Raw genomic sequence first — 14,491 nt, forward strand, 5'->3', positions numbered from 1 at the left:
TTGCCTGATAACTGAGGGTAGAGTGCTCCTTTACGTAGTGAGACGTTCCCTGCTGCCGCTGGCATCTGATGGAATGTCAGAGCACATTGGACTTCCTGTGCCAGGGCTACCATTGCTAATTCAGTTTGACGTCCTGCATCCTCTGAACTGTATTAGCCAATCAACGTTCAGAATGGGTGGAGCGTTCCATCCAAGTCTAAATAATTAGCACGGGCCTGGGCAACCTTTGGCTCTCCAGTTGTTGTGAAACTACAATTCCCAGCATACCTTGTCAGCTATCGGTTGGCTAGCGTTTGCAAAGCATGCTGGGGCTTGAAGTTTCACAACCCTTAGATTGTATGCTCCTCTGAGCAGGGCCATCTCTCCTCCTGTTTCCACCACTTCTAACTCTGCTCTCCAGCTACTTAGCCCTCCTCCTCGAAGGTCCTCCACCCCACGTCCACTCTCGCTCCCTCCTCCCCCTGGGGGTCTCCCTGTCTTCCGCGCCCTCCTTCTTGGGCCCCGTCGTTTGCGGATCCTCCCTCCCCCTTCCCCGCCCTCTCTAGCTGTGCATTGAGCTTATTGCGTTACTGTGCTTACTGTTTACTGTACTGTGCTGTCTCCCATTGTATTGTAATTTGTTTGTCCCTGTACGGTGCAACGGACACCTTGTGGCGCCTTATAAATAAAAATTAATAATAACAGCTTGAGAGCCACAGGTTGGCCAGACCTGGTTTAGCACATCTCTGAATGGTTACACAGATTGAAGAATGCGCCCCACACACTCCCCTTTCTAAAAGTGGACGACCCTTTTAAAGATGGAATAGATCTTGTATTCAGAAATGTGGCCTTTTGGGCCTTTAGGATCAGGTTTGTTGGCTTTTTTTCTCTAGAAATTGTACGTACACACACACACACTACTGAATACTACAAGTGCTAATTTGCATAAGATCAACCACTGAGATATCTTTCCCTTGAAAACAAATCCTGCCCTCCCTTCTTTCCAAGGAAAGCCTGACAATAGATGCACAACTGTTTAATAATAATCCTTTAATGCATAACGTACAATAGATTGAAATTGGATACTGAGGTATATATTTAACGAACTGTCAGACCCAAAGGTTTCAACCTGTAGGATGTGGCAGATTGTTACCAGGTTTTGTTTAATGATAGGTAACATCCTCTCCTGTCCCCACCCTGGCTTAGGCACACACAGATCTTTAATTCACGTGTGCATCATGCTGAGAAGTCCTAAATCTGTACATCCTGTATTAGGAACTAGTTTTTGTTGATGTTTTGTGTTCGCTGTACCGTACAGTATATAGATTTCCAGGTAACGAGTTGGATGTATGGACTTTGAGATACATAGGGGAGTGTTTTGACAAAACAATGTTCCCGCATCAGTTGACTGAGCTTCACATCAATACTCTGTGCTGCTGGAGGACCCTGTTCGTTACATTGTCTAACACTATCTTGCACAATCATGGCACTGCCCTGTCCTCAATGACACATCGCTCATCTCCTGATATACTCTGTGCTGCTGGGGGTCCCTGCTCCTTCCACTATATAACTCTCAGTCTGTGGCTTCCTGCTGCCTCCATTCCCCTCCTCACATCATGTCACTGCCCCTGTCACATGCAGCCCTGTCCTCACTAACACATCACTCATCTCCTGATATACTCTGTGTTGCTGGAGGACCCTGCTCCTTCCACTATATAACTCTGTCTGGGGATAGAGGTTCTGGGAGTCAGATTCTGGGGTTTATTAATATCCGTGTGATGGTATATGCAGTAACAGGACAGAGGACATGTATTGGGTGACAAGTTCTCTTTAATTCGGGGTAATTAACTTTCTCAAAAGTATGACTGTCTGAAAGGGGAAACAGTAAATAAGCTTTTGTTCTGCTTTAACTGGTTCTTGGTAATGATTTTCGTTTCAGCCTCTAGATTATTTACATTGCTGAAATGTATGTATTTACCATAAAACAAACAATTTAACACCAGTTCGTTCCAGATTCTTCTTTTCCTTTTATTTTGTGTTTACACCAAAAAGAGCTTTGTCCGTAGAACCCTCTGGGTACACGAGGGTTCTGACTGACCTTGAAGCTGGGACACAACTTGTACAATTATGGATGAATTGTATGCAGCACAGTGATTAGCATTGCTGCCTCACAGCGCTGGCGTCATTAGTTTGAGTCCAACCAGGATCCTATCTGCGTGTAGTTTGCATGTGGGTGTCCTGTGGATGTTCTGGTTTCCTCCCACACTCCAAAAACAAACTGGTAGGTTAATTCTCTTCTGACAAAATAAATCGTCAGCATCATCTATGAATATAGCGCCACTAATTCCGCAGCGCTGTACAGAGAACTCGCTCACATCAGTCCCTGCCCCATTGGAGTTAAATTCCCTAACACACAGACACAGACTAAGTGCAATTTGATAGCAGTCAAGTAACCTACCAGTATGTTTTTGGGAGTGTGGGAGGAAACCGGAACACCCGGAGGAAACCCACGCAAACACGGGGAGAACATACAAACGCCATACTAGCTATGGTTGGGAATCGAACTCATGACCCCAGTGCTGTGAGGCAGAAATGCTAACCACTGAGCCACCGTGCTGCCCAGTATACTAGTGTGTGTGGTAGGTAGTTTAGACTGTAAGCCCCAATGGTTCAGGGATGGAGGTGAATGATTGCTTATTAGCTATACAGCGCAGCTCCTTATGACTGGTGCTATCTAAAATAAAATAAATAAAAAAATGTCTTGTGGTATATTCAATTGTTCCGAATCCCTGCGGCGTTAAAACTACTACTGTTATTACGGTAATAGCTGGATTTCAGCTTGCGGCTCAGGGAGCTGCAAGCTGAAATCCAGCGAGAAAACTACCGTGATAACAGTATTTACGTGCACTATTACCGTAATAACAGTATTTACGTGCACTATTACCGTAATAACAGTATTTACGTGCACTATTACTAGTGTGCGGAGCGCAAGATTTATGGCATTTCCGACAACAATTGAATATGCCCCTGTAAGTCCAAAGTTACCTTGTAGTGCTCAGTCTTTAGTAGGACTAAAGAGACACTAGACTTCACATATGACTTGCTGGCAATATGCAAATGACCACATTCCTATATAACTTATATATCTCATTCTGACTTTTTGCAGTTTGATATGTGTAAGAAAAAAGTCCATCTCTGTTGCCGGTGGCACACAGGCTGACTGTGCCATACATGTGGGTGGCCCAATTGGTCATGTCTGGCAATAGCGGTTATCTTTTGACCACAAGGATAGAATAAAGCTTCCGTCAAACAGATCTTTTGGAACGTAAGACGTTTCCACCACTTATTGTGAATAAGTCTGGGTATAATTAGAAGCTCTTTTCTGTGGGGCAACATTATGGCTAAAATAAAATCCAAACAAGTCTATCCTCTTAGCCCCCCCCCCACCCGATTTGTACAGGGCTTCACTGAGAAGCCAACGTTCCCTGGCACGCCTGAGTGTGTAAACGGCTCACCCAGCAGTTATACCAGAGAAGAACTAGAGGTGAGGACTGTTCTGACTGAGCATCGGTAGGATAACGGCTGCAAGCTCTGCTGACACAGCTGTGTTCCTGCTCACTACTTCCCCCTCTGTTTATAAAGACAGGAAGAACTGTATGAGGCACAGGATTGCACATCCCTACATCTGAACCTGAACTATAGAATAAAGCCACATGGGATCAATGACCAGTTTGGCTGACCGCAGTCTCCCTGTCTAGTGAAGAGGAAGGTGCCCGCACGCCCGATAATGATGTTTTTTAAACAACTGTTGCTTTTGGGGCCTTAGAAGACTTCCTTGTTGGTGGTTTTGTTTTTTTCTTGAAGCTCCATATGTTTCGCCCTGTATTAACATTGAAGACAATACATACATAGGACCAAATTTTTGTCTTTTATTCACTTGATCAGATAGGTAACACATATCCGCTGATTTATGCTTCATTTATCTCTATTCAATCATATGTATTAACATAGGGATTACCGATCCCTATACTTTCAGTATTTTATTGCTTCCAGCCCCATTCTGTGTGCCTGAGGTTTGAAGGGGATATTAACACCCAGCACCACGATTGGACTGTGCTCGTGTTGTATATTATTTTCCTTCCAGTAATCTGTACAGCACAATGTGTTTTTTAGTTGAGATGTTTTGTTACAATTAATTTAATCTGGAAATGTTCTTCCTGTTTCTCTCAGCTATCCTGTGTTAAATGGATTTTCCAGGAACTGCATAAATTATGTTGTGTGTCTACCCATTTTATGTAGTATTGGATTCTTATTTTGTTTTGCTTTTGACACAAGACTTGGTGGGGAAAAAACATTTTGCACTCGAGTGCTAAGCAGCAGTGTTTGTAATCTGTTGGTTATTTCGGGAATGGCCGCTATTATAGGTGAGAAGAGGGCAGTCCTGGTTACCTAGTTAATGTAATCCCAGTTAGGTTTACTTGTAGATCCTCCGCCAGGGCGCAGTGCTGGGGGCTCCTGTTGCACTGATCCGGCTACAGCAAATGGCAAACTATTCCGAACCTGTTGGGAGCAGGGGGGGTCTCTGGTTACAGCCCCTCTCCTCACAAAATTAACCCTTTACAAGACTGTGCTGAGATCCCACGCAGTAATCGGACACTGGGATTTATAATGCCAAGTTATAACGTACAAATATATGTGAGTGGTTAGGTAGTCAGTGGTTCAACTTATTAGTCATTTTCCAACAGTGCAATTAAAAGGGTCCTCCAGACAAATTAAATCTGCTCCCATGACTTTAAGTAGGACACCAGAAGCTTCTCTTTAATTCCAACGATAGAACTATGAGCAGGGCGCCCCTGCTGCTACCTGTAGTGCCTCCAATGGATGATTCTCCAGGTATGACCGTTGTAGTGATTGCCTTGTTGGGGCTGACGGGAGAAGATTCGTAGAATCTTCTGTTACAGAAACGTGAAGTGAGAGGAGATTTGACTAACATGTAGCTGTTCAGGTTTCTGTTTCCATTTAGTTAACCAGAAACTGCTGTTGTCATCATTATACTCCTCCTTCTGAGTAATCGTGTCCTTTCTATGTTTTCAGGCCCAGGCGGTTTTGGGTCCCTCCGTCGATAAGGTAACCGGCACCCTCCTGTACAATGTTTCCACCCGCCTCAGGGACACGAAGAGACTGGGATTCCTGGTGGGGTACATCGCCAGCAAGAAGGTCGCCACAGATCTGCAGCTCAATGGTACGTTTTCGCTCTTTTTTTCTGTAACTCATTTCTGGTTCACTTGAGGCTACGTGTAAGTTTGTGTCCCCCGGGGTCTCCTTGATTAAACCACTAATGTGTTAGAAATTAAATTAGGTCCGCAGAGGATCACAGTTTATGTACAGCGAGTTCCTCTGTCCGGCTGATTTAATTACCGGTCCCCTATGGCCGTACCTCTCGTTGTACATGCTTTATCTTGTTGGTGTTCCCGTGCTGATCACACACGTGTTCCTCCTTTAATCCCTCTTGTCTCTAGCCGCGCTGGACTATGTTAAAGCCCACCCTCTGGACCCCATCGATGTTGCTGACTTTGAGAAAGAATGTGGGGTTGGGGTAACCGTGACCCCAGAACAGATAGAAGAGGCTGTAAGTGTTATGATGCACTGGTTACCTTTTTATAATCCATTTAATTTATTTTCTGTATTTTGGAAGTGAGTTGCCATAGAAAACGCATAAATTAAAGCTTTAAAAATAAAGAATGTTACTCACCTAAATGTGGAAAGGAACATTGACAATCCTATGCATTACAGACAATGCGAGATCTGGCGGAAGTTATTAGACGGGTCTGCGACCCTGCGTCGTTATACAGCTGTCCTCTCCACTGGTGTTTTTAATTGTTCTTAAAGTTTGTAAATCCTGTGTAAATGAGTCCTAGTATTAGAAATTGGCGTTTATAGATGCGTTAGTGTTTTCCAGATGCTCTTTAAAAACTCATCATTTATATAGCGCCAACATATTCTGTAGCGCTTTACAATTGGGGACAAACATAGTAAACTAATAAACAAACTGGTTGAAACAGACAAAGCGGTGAGAGGGCCCTGCTCGCAAGCTTACAATCTATTGGACAATGGGAGTTTGACACATGAGGTTAAGTTTACATGTGCAGTCGGCTCAGCCAGGCTGCAAAGGTAAAATTGACTCATAAGCTAAATGATCCTGTCACACAACAATGTAGGTCAGGGGGTAGTTGTCTTGTTGTGTAACAGATGGTAATAGGGTAATGTAGTGAGGTTAAGAGGGTGGTTGAGGAATATTATAAGCTTGTCTGAAGAGGTAGGTTTTCAGAGAACGCTTGAAAGCTTGTAGACCAGAGGAAAGTCTTATTGTGCGAGGGAGAGAATTTCAGAGTGGGTGCAGCCCGAAAAGTCCTGTAACCGGGAATGGGAGGATGTAATGTGGGTGGATGAGAGACGCAGATCTTGTGCAGAAAAATGTGGTGGAAATGCAAATTGATATACTGTGCCACTACAAATGCATGTGAAACGCCAGTGGGTATGTGTCCTAATATACCCCCTGATCGGACCATTACAAGCATGGTAGACAGGACCCTCCTAATTTTCAGGGGGGCCAAGTCTTGCAGATCAGGCTGGTAGTTCTAGGGGAAAGTTTCTTTATTATTTTTTATTTTATTTTTTTATTCCCCTCTCTCTAAAATTCTGCCACTTTCCAAATTGAAGGTTCCTGTCAGTATTTTCTGATGTGTAACTACCTTTGTCCTCTCCAGGTTGAAGCCGTTATCCTTGAATTTAAAGAGCAGCTGCTATTGGAGCGATATCGTTTTAACATGGGTCTACTGATGGGTAAGTCCACATCGAATTCATGCCCCCCTCCCCCCTTCTTTAATAGATGTTTAGTAGCTTTTATTTTTGCCACCTTATTGCCTATAGGCAATATCACCTCACCGTGGAATAAGCCATTTTGTTGGTGGAGCCAAGTCTCGTGAGAATCCGGCCTATCCGTTCACCAGGAGCCAGTGACCTCGCTGAGACGTGAGGCACTTACTGTGCTCTCTTCAGCCACTGAGAGGCTTTGTGCCTCATATTTCTCAGCCTCACAGGTTCTTAGTGAATTTGTAGGCCGCATTGAAAGGGGGTGGGGAAGAATGGGGAGGGGGGGGAGGGCTCCTTGTCATTATGAAGGGGTAAGTGGTATTGTCGAAAAGTGACCTTTAAACTTTAAATGTCCCTGTGTAACCCGGCTTCTGCTTTCCCACATGTGCAGGGGAGGCTAGGAACAGACTGAAGTGGGCAGACGGAAAGATCATAAAGAACGAGGTGGACATGCAGGTAAATGGGCCTTGTCAGATGTTACACAACTCTTATTTCTACCCTACACATATGTTACTCCAGCGGCCCCAAACCTGTCGTCTTTCTGCTGTGTACGCCCTTAAAGCCGCATACCTCTCGGTTATTTATGCCGGTAATTGCTCAGAATATTTTTGGATGGGTTACACTCTCCCATCCGTGTAACCGCATTCCCTGGTCGTGACTCAGAGCTGCCTTTGACCTGTCTACCGTTAACCTCTGACCTTTCGCTCCTTTTTCATTTTTTTTTCCTCCTCTCCCATCAGGTTTTGCATTTACTTGGCCCCAAGACAGAAGCTGATCTAGAGAAGAAACCCAAGGTATTTTGTTTACTTGGACTGTAAATTAGGTATTGGCGTGAGTAAGCCCTAATGCGCCCCCCCCCCCAACCAGCTGTCCAGTCCTTGTACTTTCCTGCAGGGGAGACGGTCAGTCGGCTTTTCCTGTAGTAGAACTTGTCATTGCTTCCTACTATAACTGAAGGTTTATGCTTGTCTGCGGGATTTGGGATGGCATGTTAGTTGTAATCAAATATAATGTTAGACCACCTGTTATTAATAATTTAGATTTAAGCCTTTTTGTAACCTATTGGACCTACAGAAATGCCGCTATGAATGGGGGAAGCTTTTAATCTTGTACACATAAGAAGTTTTCATTTACAAAAGTGCAAATCTCGGCACAAATGGCTATTGGTTGACGTCCTATGCAAACTTTCCCACTTTTCCCATTTGGTGCCTGGATTTGTGGGCAAAGATGGTGGCAACTACAGAAGAGCAGGTGAATTGGGTGCGTCCCAGCCTATGTGTATATTGGTGCTCCTAGTTTTGCACTTTGCTGGGAAAACAATATTTAATTTTAACGGATAGTTATTTTAAAATGCAGGGGGGTATACACTTTTCCTCTGCCAGAAGGACTTGACATTTCTGGCCTGTCACAGGTGCTTATATGGGAACGCTGATGTATAGACACCTGTGTGCATATTTATAGCGACTATAAAGTATTCAGTCCTCTGCTAGTTTTCTTAAAAAAAAAAAATGCATCACAGAATCAGGAAGGATATAAACATCTGTCAATGATACAAACTTCGCTAAAGCTTTGTTCTTAATTACAAAGAAAAAACAGACCCTAATTGATTACACAAGTAACCCCCGACGACCCCCCCCCCCCCCCCCGCCAGTCCCTGTGTTAAGCACCTTTTATCTGTAATTACATCTGTGACTCTGAGTGTGTTTTACTCTCTGCCATCTGCAGTTTCCACTGATTTCTCCATGTAACATTGCCTGACTTCCATCAGCTGAGTGGGGCCCATTGGTGGACAGCAGGTTTTAAATTATTTCATGGATTCTCCATAAAATTGAGGTTTTGCCCTTTGACCCGGTCAATCCAGGACATTGATTTTATTTTTTTTTTCCAAGTTTTACTTGGTTTTTATATATGAATGTTCACTAAACCACGTGGCCCTACTTGAATCTGCATATGTGCATTGTTATGAGCTGTGGTGGCTCCCAGCCCGCTTCATGGAAGAATGAACTTGCATTCATACGTACATTTTTACATAACAGTGCCCTCCAGTGGCCAAATGATGGTATAATTCTTGATTTCGGCTTTTAGAACGTAGACGAAACAGGGCTGTGTGTCCTAGCACGCATAGGACTGCGGTGCTCTGTTTTTTTTGTGTCAGTGGTGCCATGTGTAATAAGGTATTGCATATAAAGCTCCTCTGCTCTAATGGAGACGTGGCTGATCCGATAGAGGGTGGGAGATCTTTCCACAGCTGGGGAGCAGCCTGGCGAAAGGTAATGGGTGTGATAGTGAGGTGGCGGTCATTGACAAAGCGGAGGGGGCGCAAGGAGTGTGTGTAGAGATGAGATTAGGGATGGGGGAGATATGCTTAGGGCTTTGCAGTAAGTTTGTAGGCCACGGTGAGCAACAATAGAGACTGGTAGAGAGGAACAGCAGACATAGTGGCAGGAGAGAATAATAAGGTTCGCAGCAGCATTGAGGATAGACTGAAGAGGGGAGATGCGGGATTTGGCTATGCCGAAAAGGAGGACTGAATGTCAGCAGTAAAGGAAAGAGGGGAGTTGAGGATAACCCCTAGGCAACAGCCATGAGGGACAGCGAAGATCATCCTCATCAATTTCACCATTTATTTATATAGCGCCACTGATTCTGCAGCGCTGTACAGAGAACTCACTCACATCAGTCCCTGCCCCATTGGAGCTTACAGTCTAAATTCCCTAACACACACACACACACACACACACACACAGACTAGGGTCAATTTAATAGCAGCCAATTAACCTACCAGTATGTTTTTGGAGTGTGGGAGGAAACCGGAGCACCCGGATGAAACCCACGCAAACATGGGGAGAACATACAAACTCCACACAGTTAAGGCCATGGTTGGGATTTGAACTTATGACCCCAGCGCTGTGAGGCAGAAGTGCTAACCACTAGGGCCACTGTGCTGCCCAGATGTTGGTGTTAACAGATGAGGAATCCACGGTGGGGCGAGACAATGATTTCAGCCTTCAAAATACACAATATTTGCCAGAGGTGCTTGTATGCATTTTTCAGCTTATAGATTTAAAGGGGGTTATGATTGAAATTCTACTCTTACATCCACTAATAGTCATTATTTCTATGTGAACCCCCCACTCCCCTCCCTCCTCCAGTAGATGATTCATGGATCCAACACTTACTGTCACCTCCCATCTATATAGAAAAATGTATAACTTGCTGGTAATTAAAAATCTAATTATTTACATTCTTTGGGTGGAAGTTACTCCTGCATAAAATGTTTTCACTGTATTTGTTTAGGCAATAAAGCAGAAAGTGGTGGAAACAGAGAAGAAAATAGATGCAATAGTAAATGGTGAGTAACGTATGTTTGTTATTTTTACAACTTCTTCTCTTTTATTCTTTTCTATTTTCGACACCACCCCCCCCCCCCCCCCAAATCATGATAAAAGGCTGCTTTATCCTCCGCTGTCCTCTTGATAACTGCATTCCAGGAATTCTTGTCCGAGTGAAGCTCTGAAACTTGTCAGTTACAACCTGCATCACATTCTGTACAAATACTTCTCTCTTTAGTCATGGGGGGGGGGGTGGGGGGGATCTTAACGGCTTCTTCATTGTTAATCAGTAATCCGTTTTCAGAGAAACGCGGCATTTCAACTGGTAATTCGGCTATCCTCAGGATGTTTTGTTTCACGGTTGGCGTGTGTGAGGATGCTGTCAATCAACTTACGGAATGTATAGGTGAAATCCGCCTCTGCTAGTCCGCGAGTGAAATGCCGGAGCCGCCAAACCGGTTTTCACCAGGTTGCCGTCACAAGACCTGTGATTTCCGGTTGTTTTAATGGGTCTAAAATGCAGATTGATCCGGTACGAAGAGCCAGGTTGTTACAGTCACAAATACACATGTAAAAGTCTCCTACCGTGACCGGAGTGAAGATGTTTAAGGTAGTTGTAATCTGCTAGAGCAGCTTTAAACCTCTGTTGGTCATCATTGTAAACCAAATCCTGGGAGTAACGCTGTATAGTAAAAGGATGGTTAGACCGACTTTAATACAAATGCATTATCCTCAGCAATACATATCGGTGGCATATCATTCAAATTAAATGTCCTTAAAGCTGCTCTAGTTGCGCCCAATGTCCTCTGGTTGTCAGACTGCGCTTGGTTGTCAGAGGATGCTTCATGTGTAGTGTTTGGTATATTAAGATTCCATTGCAAATAAAAAATCATTGTGTATGTGGACACCTTCAGAAGTATGGAAGCCAGGTCTCCATGTCATAGGATGGGATAAATGCATACTTGCCAACTCTGCTGAAATGTCCGGGAGACTCCTGAATTCTGGGTGGGTCTCCCGGACTCCTGGGAGAGTATGACAGTCTCCCGCATCTGCCCACTTCCTAGTGAAGTCTGCAGAATTAAATCCAAAATGCCGCGATTCACCGGGAATTGCAGCATTTGGCTCCGTCCCCAGCTGTAAAATGACGTGTTTGCGTCATTACGTCACGGGGCCAAAATGACATGATTTTTGGAGTTTATATAGCTCATGGACATGAGATGAATGAAAAACACATAAAAACAAAATTTTATTTGTATAAGTTAAAATTGTATATATTAAAAGCAAAATATTAAAACTTAGTGGTGTAAATGAGTAGCTATATATATGTATATGTATATGTATATGTCTATGTATATATGTGTGTGTGTGTATTTCAGGTAATCCTCTTTATAAGGCTCTTATTAGGAGTAATTAACTAATACTGCTCTCATAAATATTAATAATAACAGATGGTAACTGTTGCAAATGTTATGTGGCAGCATTTGAGACTAGTGTAGACTCCACTGAAGTATGTTAAATAATTATGTCCAAAAAAGACCTTTGTAAGTCCTAATAGATATGGCTCAGGAGCCTATATAGTAACAATTCTGAAGCTGCATTTCAAAATTCTAATAAATAATCATGCAGCTAATTACTCCCATCTGTGTGTAACTTGTAAACGAAGATAAAAGTAATTAATATGGCTAGAGTACTTTATACCAGTTATTTGATTTTAATAGTTTTAATTTTTATAATACCAAGCACATTACTGAGTCTGACTTATTAAAAGAATCTGCAGGGACAAATGATTTGTGCTGTTCAGTAGAGGTAGAGATAATTATCTGAATCGGATTACTCACACCAAACAAATGCTCGCTGGTGCTAGTGCTAAATAAAATGGATCTATATAGTGTTAATCTTGTTACTAAATTCAGAGCTGGTTGAATTGTATATGCTCCTGAGATGACAGAGATCTGTTATGTGCGAAGTAATTGGTATAGCTGAAATCTTTTGTCTCGTTTGCTTATTCTAATGATATCCATTCAGCTTTTCTAATGCCAAGCAGGTTACTAAATGTAGTTTATTCAAGAATGTTGGACAAATGATTTGTGCTTTCGTTTATCTAAACCAAGTTGTTTGCACCAAACAAAAACTTAACTGATACTTCTAAATAGATTAGATCTATAATATTAATCCCATTACGGAGGTAAGAACTGAATTAATTGTATACACATATATTGTGTATGAGAAGGCACAAATCTGTTATGAGCTGTATTTGATCTAAAAGTAAATATTCTAAACACTCCTCAAACATAACCTATCTGAGCTTAAATCATTAAACAACCACTTGCTAAAAACCTGACCATAGGTCTCGCTAACGCTGCTACAATGAGGCATGAAGTATGTTCCTTCTACACGAAGTGTTAAAGAATTACCCTTTTTTTTTTTTTTTTTTAAAAATAACTTTGTATTTTATTAACCGACCCTCCTTAAAGCTGCATTGCAACCTATGAATATATTTTATGAACGTTCACCCTACAGAGCCCTGGTGGTTGCTGCATGGAGATTTTAATTCCAGGGCTCTCGCCATCTTTAAATGGCGGGGCAGGGGGTGTGAGTCAGAGGACCAATTGTAAGCTGCGATCTAGTAGAATATCTTCATGTGACAGTGCAGCGTTGGTAAACCATGTTTTTACCCATATAGAAGTGAGAGCACCAAGCCCCTTGTTTCTTGACGCTGAGAGCCAACATGCGGCGTTACTCATGTCGCTGGTAGAATCCGTCACACCGGTCACGTCATGTCTAAACTCTGAGCTTTGGCTGACATGTAGTGTTCTCATTTGACATGCGCAGGCTGCGGCGTAATCTGCCTTCAAGATGCAGGTAACGGAGAGTTTTGGAGGGGGGGGGGGACCTTAAAAATAACAACAAACAGAAAAATGCTATGTAGGTCAGAGTTGGCTAACCTGTGACACTCCAGGTGTTGTGAAACTACAAGTCCCAGCATGCTTTGCCAATATATAGCAGCTTATTGCTGGAAGGGTATTCTGGGACTTGTAGTTTCACAACACCTGGAGTGTCACAGGTTAGCCAACACTGATGTAGGCGAAGGCATGTTCTATACAGCGGACAATCCTTTTTAGGGTTTTATTTAGTAATCGACGTAGAATCTGTGGTTTGTTGGAATCGCTGCTTAGTAAATGTGCCCCTTAGTGTACATGTGTGATTTGGGGGGAGGGTTTGTCTGTGTTTTTTAAAGGGAGCATCTCTGTTTCGGGAGTATCTTTTTCAGCAATTATATTCGTTATGCAAATCTTGTGTTCTGGTCAATCTATAAAGTATCTTGAAGCATAATGCTATTTATATGGGTTAACACAACTTTCTTGTAAATGCATATATGTTCTGTACAGACTGATTCCTTTTCTAATTCCTAGTCCTGTAACTCTTGAAACGTTTTAGTGCCAGTATCTGGCTCTCTCGTCCTGTTCTTCAGACAATGCTTTCTGTGTTTGTGTGGGCACACTTCTGCAGACAGAACGAGCAGCTCTGTCCATTTTCCGGATTAAGTAACGAGAGACAGGGAAGAAAAACCTCTCCTGACCGCACCTCAGGCAGCTTGCTCTGGAGACTGGGCGGTGGTTGTAAATCTGGGGAGAATCTCCAGCCCCTCGACACAGACTGTACACATAGCCCGTACGGCCGCAGCGATGGAAACATGACCGTCGGATTAGATTTTCATCAGATCTGAATTGGCAAGTTGGCCAATGACTACCTGTGTGTCTGTCCCTAACTGACCCTGTCTGGCTTTCCACTTGTGTGGCCAACTTTGGCAAGGGTCCAGTCGTTTGACGGTTGGTCAGAACTATTGCGTGTAAGGGCGGCTGCGTGATCCTCTGCTTACGGCTGTGAGCGTGGGGTGAAGTTATGTTAATAACAGGTAGCCAGCCCCATTGCAGAAGTTTACTTATTGTATCGTACTCTGGTGCTGGCTGTCGTACTGCGACATAGCGGCTGATGTGGACGAAAACTACCTCCGGAATTGGTGCCCACAATGTGCCGCGGAGTACCTCTGGAACGGTCGTAATGGCACTCCATGGCGATGCAACATTGCATAGAGGCGCACAAGAGAATGACATGATGTTGGGGTACCATAGTACCTAGAAGTTTGTGCAGCCGAACATCGCCAACAATTGAACCCCCCCACCCCATGCGTTCAGTCATTATCTAGCTACATTAATGGGCGTGCTGGACAGTATCAAATAAAATCTCTTTCAATTTGGCCTCCAACATGTGTTGCAAAAGTTTACACTGATCCCCTCAAACCTGTG

The 14,491-nt window shown here is 43.4% G+C and overlaps 1 protein-coding gene across 1 annotated transcript in view; it reads left to right on the plus strand.

Annotated features, from left to right (window-relative positions):
* The window catches only part of QARS1 (glutaminyl-tRNA synthetase 1), a 41,841-nt gene that overhangs the window by 4,209 nt on the left and 23,141 nt on the right, over window positions 1-14,491 (plus strand). Inside the window, exons 2-7 of the mRNA XM_075183565.1 lie at window positions 5,074-5,221; window positions 5,499-5,608; window positions 6,747-6,822; window positions 7,244-7,308; window positions 7,593-7,646; window positions 10,150-10,204. Of these exons, the coding sequence (XP_075039666.1) occupies window positions 5,074-5,221; window positions 5,499-5,608; window positions 6,747-6,822; window positions 7,244-7,308; window positions 7,593-7,646; window positions 10,150-10,204 (508 nt within the window). The remainder of the gene's footprint in view (window positions 1-5,073; window positions 5,222-5,498; window positions 5,609-6,746; window positions 6,823-7,243; window positions 7,309-7,592; window positions 7,647-10,149; window positions 10,205-14,491) is intronic.

This window comes from Mixophyes fleayi, chromosome 8, assembly GCF_038048845.1.
Source record: "Mixophyes fleayi isolate aMixFle1 chromosome 8, aMixFle1.hap1, whole genome shotgun sequence".
Lineage (NCBI taxonomy): Eukaryota > Metazoa > Chordata > Amphibia > Anura > Limnodynastidae > Mixophyes > Mixophyes fleayi.